A 17,035-nucleotide genomic window follows, 5' to 3' on the forward strand; every position below is an offset into this window, starting at 1 on the left:
CACGTAAACTGGATGGGTGCTGCCCTCAGCTGGCGTGTCTGACACTAGCACGGATCAAGGCTCTGCTGCTTGGAGCCTTTGCAAAAGCTGTACAAATCAAAATTGAGTAAGCTGTAGAGTATTAACACCTGCTCTGTTTGCAGTAATTTTTTAGGCTGACCTGGGATTTCTCAGTGCCTGAAACATCTCACAAAGGATGCAGTCTTTTACCTTCCATGAATAATCCATGTACATAGGAGCCTTCTCTGGGTGGAGCTGTCATATCCTCACGGTTTTTCTTGGTCACTTCCACTGAAAGGCACATCTTGTCCAGTGGCCATTCATTTTTTCTGGCCATGGACTGCATGATAGCAGTGAGGAAAGACTGGGGATTGAAGAATCCTGCCAGCCACACTGTCGCAGGCAGCACAAAGTCCGTTGTCCAGACTTCTAGTTCCTGGAAAATAAAACAGCAAAGTCCTTTAGAGTGAAGTGTGGCCTTTGGACAGTGGAGTGCTGCTTTGCTGTAACAAGGATGTGCCTAATGCACAAGCTTCGGGTAACGGGTGGACAGGGATGGAGTGGTCTTCGATAAATAAATATCAGATTGCAGTGCAGCAATTAAACTTCAGCTGTTAATTTGGATTGCAGTAGATACTGCTGCTATTTCTTTTTAACAAAGCCACTCTTTAAATACATGGTTTTATTAAATATTTTATCTTCTGGGACTTAAAGTTACTACTGGGATATTTAATGTTCTTCTAAAGCAGCGATATATGCTAAGGGTGGGCCTGTTCAAACTTCTGCTCTCATTCTTGGGGTTACAGTCCATTTCAGATACTTCAAACTGCTTAAATTAATATTGAAAAATAAAACAGTTAACCACTGTGTACGCTGATGGAAGTGATTCCTGGCCTTCTGTGGTATCTGCTTGCTCCACAAGATCTAACGTTCAGAAGAAATCTGCTCACCCTGATGCGAAGGAGCAGGTCTGCATACCAGGCTCCTAAGCTAAGAAGAGAGGGGTAGGCGTAACGCGTCCACGACTCGGGCACGTTGTCGTAGAAGAGAGCATTTGCCAGCTCTTCCATATCTGATGTAATCGTTAGTTCTCCCTTTAAAAAAGAGAAAAGGCTGGGCAGTTTTATCTGGAAAAAGCAAGACTGGTGGAAGTATTTGATTCCAGACCCAGCACAAAGCACAGGGCTGGTACTGCCGGGCTGTACCTCACGGGGTGGGATGTGTAAGGGGGTGAGCAATGGTAGCCAAGGGCTTTGTACAAGACAGGGTGTGAAACAAGCAACGGCCACGTGCAAGTCACGAGAAATTATTCGGGAGGGAGAGGTGCTTTCTAGCCAGCTACCTGAACGCTTACCTTTAGTCCCAGATCTAATTCTTTCAGAGAGCGCCTGATTTCATGGGTCAAGATGTTCATCCTTTCACATTCCTGGAAGGCAACCACCACGTAGGGCGTCTTGTCCTCTGCTTTAGCCATGATCTCCATCATGTTGAATGGCTCTGGCATCTTCTCAATGATCTCGTCCAGCACTGACTTCACCTGGAAAGAGACCATAAAACTCCTCTTATCTAGGGAAAAAATGCTTCAAGTTAACAGTTAGTTAAGCTAGTACAATTTTTCTGCCTTTGTCCTTTCTTGTGCTTCCTCCTTAGTAATTCTCTACACTTCTACTAACAACTCTTTAATCTTAAAAAGCGGCAGCTCTTTGTTGAGAGCTAAAAAGATAAGATTTCAAGCTAAGGCATCTGAAATTCAACTGTAAAATCCAAGGAGTCAGAAGGAAGACTTTAAAAAAAATAAAGTCTGTATTTTTAGTAGTTGTCATCATGCACAGAAATTACTAGGCATGCTCAGGCTGTGGAGGATGCTGCGTGTGAGCCACGCTTTGCCTTTGGTATGTCTCTACCTATCCGAGTGACCTCTCTGACCACTGCTGCCTCTTGTAACTGCACCGTGTGCTCATGTTGAGTAAACACGAACTGGTAGCAGCGTTTCTGGGTTTCACAGAGATGCTGGAAGAGAGCAGTGAATGGCCTTGAGAGTGACTGTGGCCACCACTTTGTGAGCCCTGGCTTCAGGCCCCTGGCTGCGGTGGCAGTGCCACAGCTCAGCAGCTGTAGAGGGCTGAGCCGCTTGCTTCACTTCCATTGCCAGTACCAAAGGGAAGGGAGAGCACGGTCACACAAACCCAGTGCAAACACACTCAAATAAAACCTTGGAGGAGCGTCCAGCTCGTGAGCACTGAGCTGGCAGCTCCCCCGGTGCCAGGCTGGCAGCGTGCAGCCTGCGGCTGTGCTGGCCTTGCAGCTCTGCTCTCCCGCACTGCAGGGAGCGGGGGGGTGTCCCTGCCCCTCGCATTCCCTGGGGGGTTGTGCGGGGCCTGGCTCTGCCCTCCCCGGGCAGCCCCCTTGTGGCCTCTGCAGCGCCGTGTTCGCTGTGCAGAAGCAGAAGCTGCACTTGCCTTTTCCTCTCGGGAGACACCGGCACCTCCTCCAGCGTCCGACTCTTTGGGCTGCATTTCTAAAACTGTCCGAAAAAGCCTCTCCGAGGTGACGGTCAGGAAGCCGATCTCTGCGTTGGGGTGAAGGCCGTACAAGTAGGGGCTCTCTGGGGGCAGGTTGTCATCGATGTACTCGTGGTAGCCCTGAGCACGAGGCAGTTACTGATGTCACCTCAGCGGGTACTTACGTCTGAGCAGAGTTTCACTTCAGCCTTGAAAGTGCATCATTGCTTTCCTGCTGATGGTGCTTTACAGCTAGTTGGCCTTGCTTATTTAAGATGATTTTCCACTCGTGTCTTAAATAAGTCTTTACCTTACCACACCAGCCGCAAGAATTCTTTTTCCAGTAATTCTGCCTGTTTCCACTGGATTGAAAAGGCACAACTTTTTTCCTACACTCCCTCTTGGTTTGCACGAGGGAACTTTGGTTTTCCACAGCAAATTGTAATGCTAATTACCACAGCCTATGATGAGTGAGATCCGTCTTACCTTGTAATCCAAGCTGGGAGGGATCAAAAAGCCTGGAGCTAAGTACAGTTCCCCGTCCAGCATCTCTAAGCTGATGTATTCACTCAGGTAAGTCCGACACAGCCGGCGGTCCCAGTCGTCTGTGATGTGCCCACCGTACATGATTTCACCAAAGAGGTACCGGAGATCATCCCAGGGGACCTACAAGGACGCAGATGCTCCCCGTGAGCTTCCTGCTGCCTCTGGGGCTCCAAGAAGCCCCTTGCAGGAGGTGAGGGCGGCTGCACGCTTCGCTGTGGAGCCACACGAGCTCTGTTTGACCCACAGATGTAATAGTGCCCCGGGACCTGCAGAAGCAAAGGGGAAGAGGACACGGGGCCGAGGCCATGGAGGTGTCCTGTGCTCGCCCACCGATTGCCCCTGTCCCCGTCTGGGCTCCTGCACCACCCTCCGGCTTTGCTCGGGTCAGCAGTGTGTGGCTGAAGGGCAGGGCTGGGCAGGACGCTGCTCGAGTGGGAAGCCCAAGCCTGCTCCTTGCACTGCCGTTGGGGCACGCTTTGTGTTTGGGGCAGAAAGGCATGTTAAAAAAAACAACACAACGACCCAGCCAGGGGCTGAGCCAGCGTGTGCTCTGCTCCCGGCCCGTGCTCAATGCCTGTGCGCCACAGCCCTGCTGCACAGCTCCCACACGAGCAGGCGTTTGTGCAGCAAACCAGGGCTTTGCCCCTTCCCCTCCCCTGAGGAATGGTTGTTTGTAAGGCCCTTACCTTTGGGTTCGCCTCCAGGTAGTTGTACAGGACGTTAATGGATATGGTCAGGTCACCGTTATTGAAGGGGTAAGACCTGTTCCAGCCCTGAGCACCAAACTTGCGCCGCTCTGCCACCACGGCGTGGAAGTAGCAGAGTGCAAACAGGATGCATTTGAACTCAATCTCTTTGCTGCACATTTCTAATGTGTCCTGCAGTGGAAGAAAAGAGAGTGGGCTTGCAAGTGAAAAAGTGAATATCACCATCAGCCCTCTGGCTGTTGAAGAAAATTTACAGGAGCTGGCAAAGGAGAACTGAAGACGGTATATTTAAAAAGAAAAAAAAACACACACACACATAAACTTATCTTTTAAAGCCTTGCTGGGTGGTTAATTATTACACTTGATTGTTTACTAAAAAAATGAGCAATCTATACACACAGACACGCTCGGGCTCGCACCCCTGGCATGCTTGGCTGGGGCAGTGCGGTGCCGCCCGGCTCCAGGGCGAGCCAGCAGCCTCCCAGCGCCCGCCCTGCCCCGGCAGCCCCGGGGGCTCCGGCTCTCCCCGATGCTCCAGTGAAGGTGTCTGGGTCTGGGTCCTGGCGCAGCACCGCGGGGGCTCGGTGGGGACCAGGGGAGCTGGCAGCACTGGGGGAGGAAGCACGGGGGGAGCAGGGTGCGGGTACCTGGGAGAAGAGGTCGAGGGCTTTGTGCAGGTTGGCGTACATGCCGGTGGGCGGCTCGTTGGTGATTTTGATGGCGTTCTCCAGCAGGCCCTGCGGGATGATGTGCGCCTCGGGGCTGGGGGCCGGCTCGGCACTCATGAAGACGCGGTAGTCGGCGTGGCTGCCCATGCCGTGCTGCTCCACCCGCTTCTCCAGCGTGCCCAGCCAGCGTGCCACCAGGTGGATGTTCTGCAACACAGAGCCCTGCTGTACGGCGTGCTCTGAAATCCAATCTTGGGAATCGCTGCCGTGCCCTCCGCAGGGAGCAGCTGCAGTGCGATGCGATGCTGCTTGGGCTGGGGATGCCACAGCAACCCGGGCAGCACCGCTGGGGTGGTGTGGGGAGTGCTGAGAACCCAGCGTGCGGGGCTCCCTGTGCCAGGCCAGCAGTGCTGCAGGGCTCTGCAGGCTCAGCTGGGCTGCGTTTGGGACCCCAGCTCCCGGGGCATGGCTGTGCCATGGGGCCGGGCAGCCCCCACCCACCTGCAGGATGACCCAGTGCCCCTGCTCGGCCGCCACCTCCAGCGCGCGTTCTGCCACCACCTCCTGGCCCTGCCCCAGCGAGACGTTGTGGATCCTCCCGTTGTCGATGGTGAAGTTCAGCTTCTTGCCTGGGGAGGGGAGGAGACGGCCACGATGCGTATTTTGTCAGGAAGATGGGGCTGTGCGGCTCCTGCCATGAAACAAACACCAGCCCAGAGCCTTTGTGAGCTGGTGCTGGCTGAGGACCACCTTACCCAGGGCTTCCACGTCCTTCAGAGGGTCAACGCCAGGGGAGAGAATGAAAAACACAGGAGTGGAGGGGCTGCTCTCCTCGTATGACTTGGAGAACTCAACGCTTCTTCCTTCCACAAACTTGCTGCCCATCTTCTCTTCCACAAAGTTCCTACAGAAAGGCAAAGCCCCGCGTGTGAGCCGGGAACAAAGATGCTTGCTGGGGACGCGGCCTCTCGCCGGGCAGCAGGCGAGCTGCACACGCCAGGCAGATTTTGGGCACCTGACGGCGTAGGTCATCCTGTCCGGCCGCATGCAGCGCAGCATGCACAGCTTCTGCAGGGCCGTTTTGTTCTTCCACTCCTTCGGGAACACCTCCTTCTCGGGCACCTCAGACTCGACAAATTTTTTCCATCGCTTTGCTGAGCCCTCGATGTCACTATCCAAGTTCTTGAACTCATCCATTTCTGAGAGGGCCTGGGAGTCCGGCAGACAAAGACCAGACCCTCGCTGGGCGCTGCTCCACCCGGCCCGGGGGTCACTGCAGCGCTGGGTGTGTGGTGCCACAGATGGGCCCTTGCAGCTCTGAGACCAGCCTGGTTCTGGGCACAGCTGTATCAGGGTGAGGAGGGGAATGGGCCCCCCCCAGGGTGTGCAGGGTGCCACTGGAAAGGGGATGCTGAACGTGGGGGCACGGCTGGGACATCCCCTCATGGGGCAAGAAGCCGGGCACACAGGGGGGATGCTGCTACCAATGACAGCCCAAACTGCAGCATAACACAACTTGTCCATAAGCATCGTTTTGCTGTTGAGACCAATCTTTTGTCCATTTTCCCTTATGCCCTACCCTACCATGAGCAGGAAAGTCAGGGCACAGCTAGCACAGAGGGAGGTGCTGCCCCTGGAGCCCCTCAGGCAGTGGCTGTGCTCAGCACCCACCCTCAGCACTGCTGCCCCTGCTCCTTCCCGGTCGCATGGGGCCGAGAGGAGCCGCCTCTCACCACCTGCAGCTGGTGCTGGCTTCTGTGCTCCCTCCCTGGGTGTCACAGCTCAGCCTGACCCCGCTGACGCACCGCGCGTGGGACCGCACCAGCACCGATGGTGAACTCGGGACCCACCTTGATGCCTCCCCAGCCCTGGGACTGCAGGAAATCCACAGGGGACGCGATGCCGGCCTTGAAAGGGAAGCGTAAGAGGAAGTCTAGCTCCAGCGGGCTCACTTCTTTCTTGATGGTCAGGATCTGGTGAGGAGGGAGCGCGTTGCTGTGGCTGCTGCACAGTTGCCTGCAGCCCTGCGGCACGGCGTGCACCGGGCAAGAAGCTCCTGAGCCCCCAGTGGCAGCACAACAGTAGGAAAATGTGTCTAAAATAACACAAATTCAGAAAAGATACTAAAATACAGCAGCCTGATGCATTTGCTCGTATTACCTGGAAGGCAACCTGGGCCAGGAAAATGAGTTTGTCTCTCTCAAAGAGTCCCCGTGCAGTGTACATGAAGACCGAGTAGGTGATCTCGTCAGTCAGGTTGATCACCCTTTGCTTGACGTCCTCGGCCGGAGCCGTTCGCTGAATGGCTTTCTCAAAGACCACGTTGAAGGCCTAATGGAGAGCCGGGGTGGGCTCAGCACCTGTGCTCCTGGGTGCTTTATTGGAAGCATAAAGCCGGAACACCGAACCTCCTGCATCCCCCAAACGCCCGCCCCATACGCATCAATTACCGCCTCGCTTTATGCTCACCTTTAGGGAGAACTGGTAGATGGGGTTGATTTTGTTGAGGTCGCTCAGGATGAAGTACAGCAGGGATGCTCTTTCTGCCGCTGGCCTGTAGTTCTCTCTAGCAATGTTTATTTCACCTTCCGTGACTTTTGCTTCTTTCACCTGCAGGCCCAGGAGCGCGGTGTTACTGCCGCATCCCAAGGCAGTGCCCGATCCCCCGCTGGTGCCCGTGGGGCCGCTGCTCCCAGCGTGGGGGCCGCTCGCCTACTTTCTCCTCGATTTCCATGGCCGTGCGCTTCGTTGTCTCCAGGTTCTCCACCAGCGCGGTGTCCCCCAGGAAATTCCCTGACGCGGCAGAGAGCCGGGCGAGCAGGGAGTCCTCCAGCTCCTTCAGGTTGATCTTAAACTCGTTCTGGCTTTTTGTGAGATTTGCCTGCAACACCAACGCCCAGGGAAGCTGGGACTCTTTCAAGAGCCTGCGGTGACCCCCCCGGCATTGCTGGCCAGGATCTGCACTGGGAGCTCCCTAACAAAGAGTGTGCAGTGGAGTGCAGATCACTAGCAGCTTTGCTGGCTTTATCTTCTTTTGCATTAACTATAAATTCTCTGTTCACAAGCACAATCTGGACAAGGGGACGCGCTGGCTGGCCGAGCGATGGGTCCCCAAGAGAACAACCCCAGCTCACGAGGCCCCTGAAGCATGGCCGCAGGGCGCAGCAGCGAGCGCACCGCAGGCGGCAGGCGTGGGGAGAACAAAACCCACAAACGATAAATAAACAGACCAATAGGTAGATAAATAAGCAAAAGCAACCACAAAAACGAACGAGCCAACCCCCAGAACACACAAAGGACTCGGTCAGCAGACAGAAGCCGTCTCCCCGCCGCCGCAGCCCCCGCACCTTCAGGTCCTCCAGGTCCGGGCGCTCCTTGGCCACCACGGCGGCCAGCAGCTGGTCCTCCAGCCCCTCGCGGGTCACCAAGAAGTTGATCAGGGTGCACTGTGCCTGCATCTCGGGCTTGTAGTGGGGGTTGAAGTACTTGGTGTGCAGGATCAGGCGGAAGTGCGGGTGATATTCCACTTCTTTATCGCCTATCTTAATGTATCTGTGCAGGCAGTTAGATTGATCTCTGTATATTTGGCAGCGACTCCTCACAGAGAGGAGCCCTCCACCTGCGTGCTGTTTCCAGCCCCTCGAGATGTTTTTCTCTGCTCGGGAAGTGGCACAGCAAGGGCAGAAGAGCCAAAACAGCCCGGGCAGGGAAAAGGACTGAGGAGCAGAGGGAATCTGAGGCTGCTTCTGGGCTCCTGATGTTGTGGGTGCTGCACCATGAGCCCAGGGAGGGCCACCAGGGGTGCAGCTCCCCACGGCTGCAGCCGGTGGGGGCAGAGCTCCTGTGTCAGGGCTGGGAGCACCAACACGGTGCAGGACATGGGGCAAGAGCCCCATCACTGACCACGCGCCTGTGTCTGCCAGGAAAAAAACTCCTGGTTTATCAGGCTTTATCCTGCAGGTGCACTGGGGAACATGGTTTTCTTGAATCACTAAGTGAACTCAGCAGACCAGAACGGCCCCAAAGTCCCATGGACTACAAGTGTAAACCATGAGAAAAGTGAGGGATGTGACCAGGGGCTCCCATGTGAAGGGGGCATGGATGTGGCCTCAGCTGCTGTCATGCAAATGGGGCATAAAGGGACATTTTAGGGCAGCAGTGGGTCTCCCAGCAGGTACAACTCCTCAGCCACCAGAGACAAGTGTGCGTGCCAACCTGCCCTTCTTGATGGTGTTCCTGCCCAGCAGGTGGTCCAGCACCGGCTCCACGGTCTCACCGATGTCCTCGATCAGCAGCGTGTGTCCCTCAGAAACCGCCTGCTCGATGGTGTCCAGGTAGCTGCAGCCGGGCAGGGAGGGGGGCTTGTGGTGAGCTTGGGCAAATGCCCCCCAGCCAGACCCTGCAGCACACCCTGGCCCCCGTTCCTCTCAGATGCCTCGGCTCTGATGGGTGTGCAGAGCCTGTAGGGCACAGGGGGTGGGCAGCCGGCCCCCCTGACCCACCTCCTCTGGCCCAGCCGGATGGCTTTCAGCTCTTCCCCGTATTTGTTCTTGATCCACTTGATGCCCTGCAGCTGGGCGTCCACGACCAGCGGCCACCGCTGGGTGTTGCAGAGGATGGTGGCGTTCTCGGTGGACGTGCGGTCGCTGGGCAGCCCCTGGTTGCTCCACGCAGCCACGTCGGCAGCATCGGTGAGGAGGCTGAGGGGGTCCAGCCCCGGGGTGGTGGGGATGGGCACCTGCCATGGGGGGACGTTGGGTGCCCGGCCCCCGAGCAGCGCGGGCCCCTTGGTGCTGGGGCAGGGGGCAGAGCTGCCGGGGGGGCTCTGCAGCCACTCACCTTCAGTGCCTCAAGGTAGGGGATCCAGTACTTCTCCATCAGCTCGGCCCTGTACTTCTTGGTGAAGTAGCCGACGTAGGACACGAAGGCGGAGATGAGCAGCACGTCCCCGCACAGTGTCTTCTCCTGCTCTCTGAACATCTCCACCGACTCAGCCCAGCGAATGTTTTCGGACGCCAGCCCCCCAATGAGCCTGCAGGGACGGAGCAGAAGGTGCAGGGACCCAGCCGGGACACAGCGCAGCCCTCGCCAAACGCCCGGTTCGATGAACCCAGCTCTGCTTGTGAATTTGGCAGAGGGGCAGCTCGGGCTGTGCCTCAGGGCCCACAGCTCTGTGACTGCACCATCCTGCCCCACCGCATTGCTGTGAGTTTCCAGCCCAATTCATATGTGGGAATTTTTAATCTGGGGGAAGCGAGGAGCCTGAATCTGGCCTTGACCTTTGTGTCAGAGGGAGCGAGGCAAGGCGGGGAGCAGCAGCAGTGCCAGCTGCTTGCCCCCAGCCCCACGCAGCTGGAGCCCTGTTTGCACAGTACCTGTTTGCTAGCGTGATGACTCTGTTAGTTGCATCAGCCTCTTGCTGACATTTGATTTTCTCGGCTGTAGCTTTCTCAAATTGTGCAGTGAGAGTTGCCAAGTTGGCATTCAGGTCCTTCAAAAGACAACACATTTACAGTTAGCTCCCACACATACCAAATGCAACTGCAGCAAGCTTGCCGGCCAGGAGAAAGCTTTGCAGACACTAATGAGCTTGCGGTCCCTGTTGAGAAGACACAGCACCTGGACTCCGGGCTGCCCAAATGGTAAGAATCTTTCTAATTCATTGTTGGCATCTCTCCGCGGCCCGCAGCTGAATGGTTAGCGGCTGATCCGGAGCCACGGTGGATGCCAGCCAAGGCAAACAGCCGCGGGCTGCAGCAGCCAGCCCTGGCCGGGGACTGCCCGGGAGGCAGCGCGCACTTACTGCGATCTTGTTCTTAATGCGACTGAGTTTTTCTTGCGCCTCTGCCAGCTCTGCGTTCGCTTCCTCGAGCGCCTGCCGCTTGGGCTCCACGTCACAGTACACCTCGTAGAAGCGGACGATGTTTAAACACCAGGAGCACAGCCCTGCCGCGGCCGTCGACTTTGACATTATAAACTCCGGGTCAAAGCTGGGGTCCGACTGGTAGGGCCTGGAGAGGGAGAACACACCGTGCTGAGCCTCCCCGCCGAGGCCAGCGGTGGCTCCTGTCCCGCTCTGCTTTGTGCAGCTCACGGGCGCAGTTTTGGAGGGCAGAGCCCACGTCTGGGTTTGGTGCTCGGAGCTGAGCTGCCTGCCCCCAGCCCCCCGCCGGTCCTTCCCGGGTGGCACTCACTGAAACGCCTTGAGGCACGCCTCCGGGATGTGCTCCTTGTCAAACTTCTTCAAGGCATCAAGGAAGGTGTCCACTTTTCCCATCATGACCTTTGCCGCCTTCCAGCTCTTATCCTTGGGTATCTTGCCGTTGGGGGCTGTCAGGATCATCACGGCTGCCGTGACGTTCACCACCGCTTGTGGTGGGGACCCGAAGGACTTCAGCTCTGTCAGATTGTTCTGGGGAGGGACCAGGGGCTGCTGAGCATCGCCTGGCACCGGGCAGGGCTGGGGCCCCAGAGCCGTGCCGCCACCCCCGGGGAGCCGCACCCCACGGGGGGCTCTCACACCTTGTTGAGAGTGTTGAGCGCCTCCTGGGCAGCGATGAGCGCAGGCTCTGCCTTCGCCAGGTCGGTCTCGCAAGCTCGCTGCTTTTCAGCCACGTTCTGGGGAGGCGAGGGGATGGGACAGGGTGAGCAGCCGTGCCCGGTGCTGGCTACGGCCACAGCACCACGGTGCTGACAGAGCTCGTGCTGCCCCAGCCTCGTACCGTGTTGATGGCCTGGACCTTCAGCTCCTCCTCATCAGCGATGGCTTTCTCCTTGCTGACCTTCTCTGTTTCAACGCCCACCACGTGGATCAGTTTATCTGCGTCCTCATTCTTCTGCTTCAGTTCTGCCTCCTGGATCGCCAGTGTGGCTTTCAGGTCATCCACCTGGATGGGGGAGGATGGGAGGGGGTGGGATGCCTACCAAGCCCTGCCGGCCTCGCAGCAGCAGCTTGGCATGGTTCAGATCCCCGGCCACTGTGACCACCCTGTGTGGGGCAAGCTCTGAGAGCCTGGCTCTGGCTGCCCAGCTCGCTCCCCCCATCCCACCCCAGGAGGGGGGCAGGCACCTGGGACGCCGTGCTCTGCAGCTTCGTCAAGCCGTTCTCCAGCCGCTCGATCTTGGCAATGAGCTCACTCCTCTTTTTAGAGAGCAGGTTTTGGTAGAGCTTTATCTGCTCCAGGAAGGTCTTTGGCGTGGTGTAATTGTAGCGCCTCTCTGTGGCCAGGTAGATCTGGGACATCTCCTTGACACTTGTGTGGACGTAGGACATGAACTGGCTGATGGACACCTTGACCTCGGGCTGCATCAGAACAACACAGTGAGCCACCCTGTGGCACTGCTGCAGCACACACACGAGGGGTGATCCAAGTGTTTGTGCAGTGTTAGCAACGCATTTAGAAGCAGAAGCTGGTGGGCAGAGTGCTGCTTCACGACAGCAGCACAGCGCACGGCTGAAAAATGCAGGTGGTCACAACACGAACATTTGTTCTCAAGCCCTGCTTTGATTTTCCCCAGACTCCCACCACCCAGGTTAGCCTGTGCTGCACTGCGGGAAAGCTGGTCCTGGCTGTCATTTGTGGTGTCTTTTTAAGGACGACAGTTTCATCCCATGTGCACTGTGTGAGGCTGCAGCCTCCGACACCAGCACCAGCTGGGAGCTCGTCCCCGCTCCCATCCCTGGGGTCCCATGAGCAGGGAGCAGGGAGCAGAATGCAGCTGCTGCTCCCCTCGCGGTGCGCTGTGCCCTGACCCGGGGCCCCTGAGGCGCTCACCTCAATGTCCCCCGTTTCCTCCAGGAACCTGCTGCTGACGGACACCAGGGCATCCTCGGGCCACTCGTGGAACCAGTCGATGGCTGTGCAGTTGACCACGGCAGGGAACCTCCTCGCCCGCACCCGCAGCGTGGAGCCCACGGGGGAGAAGCACAGGATCACCTGGGCAGGCGGTGCTGCTGAGTGGGGCGGCTGCTGGCACAGCGCTGCCTGCTCCCCACTGCTGCACGCGGCGCTGGTGAACGCTGAGGTTTTGCCTCCCACCCATTAAAGTCCTTCCCTGCTCCCAGGGCCGCTGTGCAGCTGCGTGCCCTGCTCTGCTCAGCAGGGGCTGGGCCAGCGCTGGTGCTGGTGCCGGCCTCCCTGTGAGTGCCGCTCGCACCCCTGTGCCTGAGAGGTAAGGACGTGGGCGTCAGCAGCTGCGCCCCTGGGGCCGCGGGGCTTGCAGTTGGCTGAGGATGCTTTGAAAATGTCTTTCACTCGGACTCATTACAGCATAATGAAACCGCAGTATTCTGTGTCATGTTTGCAAACAGATTTTGGATTAAGCACGTCAGAGCACTTGTAAAACACCCTTTGTGGGGGCACACCTACCTTTAACTGACGCCTGACTTTTTCTATAAATAATTTCCAGCAGTTTTCCCTTGAGTCTTGCAATCCGAGAAACTTCACTTGCGGCCTCATGGCACTGATAATGTTTTCCAGTTCATCATCCTGAAAAAGCCCCGGCACCTCCCCGGATGCCAAGAAGTCATTGATTAGGACCAAGAACGATTCCTCGGCAACTTGGGAGTCCGTCATCAGGAACACGGTGGGGATGTTCTTCACGGCTGCCTTGATGTACTGGGAGGCGAGGTCCAGCTGGGCAGGGGAGAGGAGCCGTCAGACCCGCGGCCGTTCCGGAGCAGAACCAGGCACGGTGCCCGGTGTGGTGCAGGGGCAGCACCACGCCAGGTGCCCTGCGACCAGCCTGGCACCCCTCGGAGATGCAGGGGCTGTGTTCGGGAAGGTGCAGGGTGCCCGATGCTGTGTGCTCAGATGGAGCTGCCCACGGTGCACCCGCCCTATGGATGGGGAATGCTGTGGGGAGCAGGACCCGAGGGTGTTCAGCAGACACCTTTGTGCAGTGCAGACATGCACAGGGCAGAGCAGGGTGCCCGCGTGTGCCCACCTCAGACACAGGGCTCGCTGCAGAGCGTTTGCAACCTCTGTCCCTGCCAGCGGGCTGCACCACCCAAGGATGTGTGGGAGGAAAGCCACACTCACCTTAAGGTCTGGGATGCCGTATCCCTTCCTCAGCGTCATCTGAAACACATCTAGAGAGCTAATGTAAGCTGCTAGCCGCGAAAGGCTTTGCTTCCCGCTGCCTCCTACTCCCACCAGCAGCGCATTCCCTCGGGGAGACTCTAAGATCCGACTAATTCTGCAAATATGAGACACCGCGTCTTCAAAGAGCACCTAAAGAAAACACGGGAGAAGGATTAATATTCTGAATCACAGCACCAAACGCTGTGAACGCCCCTAATCGCACAGAGCTGACTGAGAGCGGTGTCACAGCGGTGCCCACACGCTGCCTCGGCGCAGGCGTCCCGCGGCAGGGCGCTCACCAAATTCATCACGGCATTGACCTCGTTGTAGTTGTCTAAGGCATCTCCCAGCAGCTTGTTCAGCGACGGCCAGCTTGGCACCGGCAGGTACTTGGGCTCCCCGATGCCCTGGGCGAAGTGGCAGTAGATGTTGGGCTTGGCGAACACCAGCTCCTCGCTGAGGTCCTGGGAGAGGCAGGGGCAGAGCTGGGCACGAGGCACAGGGACGCCGCCTGCCCCCGCGCAGCGCTCCTGGCACGGCCACACGCTCCGGCTGAGCTCAGCCTGCCACGCAGCCCTGTTGGGCTGGGGCCCTCCCTTGTTTTCCAGCACAACTTACATCAAAGAATTTTTTACAGGTGTCGGTTAGCATTTTTCCAAAGTTTTTTTGATCCTTTTCGTCAATGAGCTTGTCTCCATAGACCCGCTCGGCTTCGTGGAGCCAGAGCCGCACCAGGTCAATGGGGCTCTTCAGGCATTCGGGGGTGGAGAACAGCAAGCCCTGGCAAACACACAAGTCCTCAAGGTTTATTTTGCTGCTACTCAGAGCTGAGTTAAGAAGTTGGCTTTGGGAAAAGGTCGGGGTACTTACAAGGACACACAGTAAAGGAAAGCGTGGACTAAGTGTGTTTTAAAGGGAACAGCCCCACCGGTACCTGGAATATGTTGGAGAGGTCCCGAAGGTTGAAGAGGTAGTGGAACTTGATGGCCGTGGGCAGGAAGGTGGAGGTGACCCGCTGGTGCAGGGCTGTGGGCAGGACACAGGGTGAGCAGGCGGGCAGCACCCCAGGACCATCGGGTGGCTGCACCTCGCTCCGTGCTACCCCCACCCTGTTATCCCCGAGACTTCAGCAGCACAATTCCTAGGGACCCAGTGCTGCATTCGGAACATAAACTGGAGAGAGGGGGGAGGCCAGGCTTTCACTGCAGGTGCTGCCCACGCCCTGCTGCCGGGACCCTGGCACAGGGCACACGATGCAGGGGCTGCCGCGCACTGCCCTCCCCACCCGAGGGCAGGGGCTCACCCAGTGCTGCCGCCACCAGCTGGGCCTGCAGCCTCTGCACTGCCACCGGCACCTTCTGCAGGGCCAGGTGCTGCGTGAGGATGGCGCTGTAAATGGTCAGCAGTGCTTCGTGGCCAGGGAAGCTCACGGCGAAGACGCAGAAGTGTCGCTGCAGCAGGAAGCAGAGACTCAGGCGGGAGCATTGCCCTGCAGGGGCCGACGGAGCCAGCCAGCACCGCGGGGCTCTCCAACCCCGCCTGGGCTCCGGCCCCGGGCTGGGACCCCAGCACTGCGAGCCCTGCGTACCTGCAGCCTGGAGTCGATGGTAAAGGACCCCGCGGTGGGGTTCATGCAGGCCACGTACTGGCAGTTGTGGACGTCCTTCAGGGTCAGTTTGTTCCTGTCGTACCTGTGCCAGGGCCGTCACGGTGATGTTTCCCCTGGGGCACATTCCTCCAGCCCCACCAGCCCCTCTGGACTCTGCTAGGGGTGCCCGCTTCCCCAGTGCTCGGTGAAGCCTGGCAGCGCTCTTGGCAGTGCTCTGTGCCAAGACCTCCCCATGCCCCAAGGCCAGCCCTGGCCCCACGCACACCCTGCAGCAGTTGGCACTTGTCACCCCCTCCTCGCTTCCCAGCAAACCCTACGTGCCACACGGGGGGTCCCAGCCAGGGGTTATTTGCTTTGGATGGGTCTGCGGGGTTTGGGATAGCTGCCAGTTTTCCTAATTCCTCTGCCAAAGCCTTCCCAGCAGCTGCTGAGCAGGGGCTGCTGGGCTCTGCTGGCTGTGTGACGCCAGAGGCAGCGTGAGCAGGGACACGGCTGCAGATCCTCCACCAGGACGGGAAGGATCGGCCTGACAGCCATGCCACGGCACACGCCTCTGTGCCGAGCATCTCCGAGCTGCAGTGGCCGTGCCACCAGCCGGCCACCTACCAGTGCCCGTGGTCCATGTGCTGCCGGATGAGCGTGTGCGGTGCCACGGTGCCGTACTTGTCTACCTCGGGCATGTTCATGTCGTCGATGAAGTAGATGAGCCTCTTGGTCCCCGGCGGACCATAGTTCCTCCCCGATTTTTTCTCCAGGGGCTTCTCCAGGATGGCTGCAGAGGGAGGAGAGGGTTTGTGGTGGGGCAGTGCTGCAGGGTGCCCCCAGCACAGGGCTGGCTGCGGCCAGCTCTTACCCTGCAGCATGGCCGAGGTGGTGTAGAAGTTAAAGGGCACGGACTGCACGAGGTACTCGTCCGTGCTGAGCGCCTCCAGCTTGTCCCACATTAGCACCGATTTCCCCGTCCCCGCGTTCCCCACCAGCATCACCGGCCACTGCTTCTCCATCAGCATGTCCATGAAGTACCGAATGCGAATGGTCTCTGTCGTGTGCACCATGGAGGCCTGGGGAAAAGAAGTCATGCTCTTGATCCCACAGAGCTCACCCCGTGCTGCCGAGCTCTGACTTCCCTCCAGCCTGCTGTCCGGTTCTCCCAGCACTACCAGCTGCTCTAACCAAAGATCCGTCCTGCCGTACTAATCTGGTCCCTCTCTACAGCAAAAGGTCTCAGGTGCTTGGTTATTGTAAAAACTTTCTGACCCAGAATAGGAGCTGTCAGAAAAACATGCCACCAAAACAAAACAACACAGCACAGCTGAAACCTGCCCACGTCCCTGCCCAGTTCGGCCGTAACATTTCCCTTTTCCCTGACATCTTTGATGCAACCATCCCTCCCTCATCACAGCATTTCAAAAGATATATGCAAATATTTTTTTAAGTGCATTTTGCATTCAGGTAATAGTTATAATTATTTCATGAAAATCTGTAAAGCCACACGTTAGAGTGAAATTGAAGAAGCAGCGTTACAACTTGCAGCTCTACTGAGGTTTCCATGGAATAAAGCAAAGCGCAGCGAGCCCCGGGGTGTGCCTGATGCCGTCCTGCACAGCGCGCTGCGGCAGGGGCAGCCCAGGTACCTGCGCTGCTGCAGATGCGTGCTCTGGCCCACGGTTGCTTGGGGGAAACACCACGGGGTAATAAACAAATCAAGGATGCAAATGCAGACAGTTTGTGGGAATTACCTGCAGAGGGACTTCAGGATCGAGTCTGAACGTTGGCACTTTTTCAGTCCATGGCATGAATTTCTTTGTTTCCGAATCAATGTAATAGTCAAAAATTGTCCCCTGAGAAGGAAACTTGATGGTTTTGAACTCGTTCACCCACCACTTGCTGAACTCCACACGGTAATCCACGAGCTGGAAGG

At 57.7% G+C, this 17,035-nt stretch overlaps 1 protein-coding gene across 1 annotated transcript in view; it reads right to left on the reverse strand.

The window, feature by feature from the left end:
* Positions 1–17,035, reverse strand: part of DNAH17 (dynein axonemal heavy chain 17) — a gene marked incomplete at its 5' end in the record, with an annotated part of 35,287 nt that overhangs the window by 1,077 nt on the left and 17,175 nt on the right. The window contains 35 exons of the mRNA XM_084298309.1: positions 211–436; positions 951–1,094; positions 1,355–1,537; positions 2,460–2,642; positions 2,988–3,167; positions 3,734–3,925; positions 4,402–4,629; positions 4,924–5,051; positions 5,178–5,326; positions 5,438–5,631; positions 6,273–6,395; positions 6,583–6,753; positions 6,892–7,032; positions 7,139–7,303; positions 7,770–7,974; positions 8,638–8,760; positions 8,925–9,160; positions 9,262–9,454; positions 9,798–9,913; positions 10,226–10,433; positions 10,617–10,834; positions 10,945–11,040; positions 11,145–11,309; positions 11,492–11,725; positions 12,198–12,359; positions 12,792–13,058; positions 13,464–13,655; positions 13,805–13,969; positions 14,124–14,285; positions 14,440–14,531; positions 14,809–14,956; positions 15,094–15,196; positions 15,721–15,886; positions 15,968–16,175; positions 16,854–17,027. Coding sequence (XP_084154435.1) covers positions 211–436; positions 951–1,094; positions 1,355–1,537; positions 2,460–2,642; positions 2,988–3,167; positions 3,734–3,925; positions 4,402–4,629; positions 4,924–5,051; positions 5,178–5,326; positions 5,438–5,631; positions 6,273–6,395; positions 6,583–6,753; positions 6,892–7,032; positions 7,139–7,303; positions 7,770–7,974; positions 8,638–8,760; positions 8,925–9,160; positions 9,262–9,454; positions 9,798–9,913; positions 10,226–10,433; positions 10,617–10,834; positions 10,945–11,040; positions 11,145–11,309; positions 11,492–11,725; positions 12,198–12,359; positions 12,792–13,058; positions 13,464–13,655; positions 13,805–13,969; positions 14,124–14,285; positions 14,440–14,531; positions 14,809–14,956; positions 15,094–15,196; positions 15,721–15,886; positions 15,968–16,175; positions 16,854–17,027 — 6,040 coding nt within the window. The remainder of the gene's footprint in view (positions 1–210; positions 437–950; positions 1,095–1,354; positions 1,538–2,459; positions 2,643–2,987; positions 3,168–3,733; positions 3,926–4,401; positions 4,630–4,923; positions 5,052–5,177; positions 5,327–5,437; positions 5,632–6,272; positions 6,396–6,582; positions 6,754–6,891; positions 7,033–7,138; positions 7,304–7,769; positions 7,975–8,637; positions 8,761–8,924; positions 9,161–9,261; positions 9,455–9,797; positions 9,914–10,225; positions 10,434–10,616; positions 10,835–10,944; positions 11,041–11,144; positions 11,310–11,491; positions 11,726–12,197; positions 12,360–12,791; positions 13,059–13,463; positions 13,656–13,804; positions 13,970–14,123; positions 14,286–14,439; positions 14,532–14,808; positions 14,957–15,093; positions 15,197–15,720; positions 15,887–15,967; positions 16,176–16,853; positions 17,028–17,035) is intronic.

The sequence above is a fragment of the Netta rufina genome, assembly GCF_964035555.1.
Source record: "Netta rufina genome assembly, chromosome: 19".
Classification (NCBI taxonomy): Eukaryota; Metazoa; Chordata; class Aves; order Anseriformes; family Anatidae; genus Netta; species Netta rufina.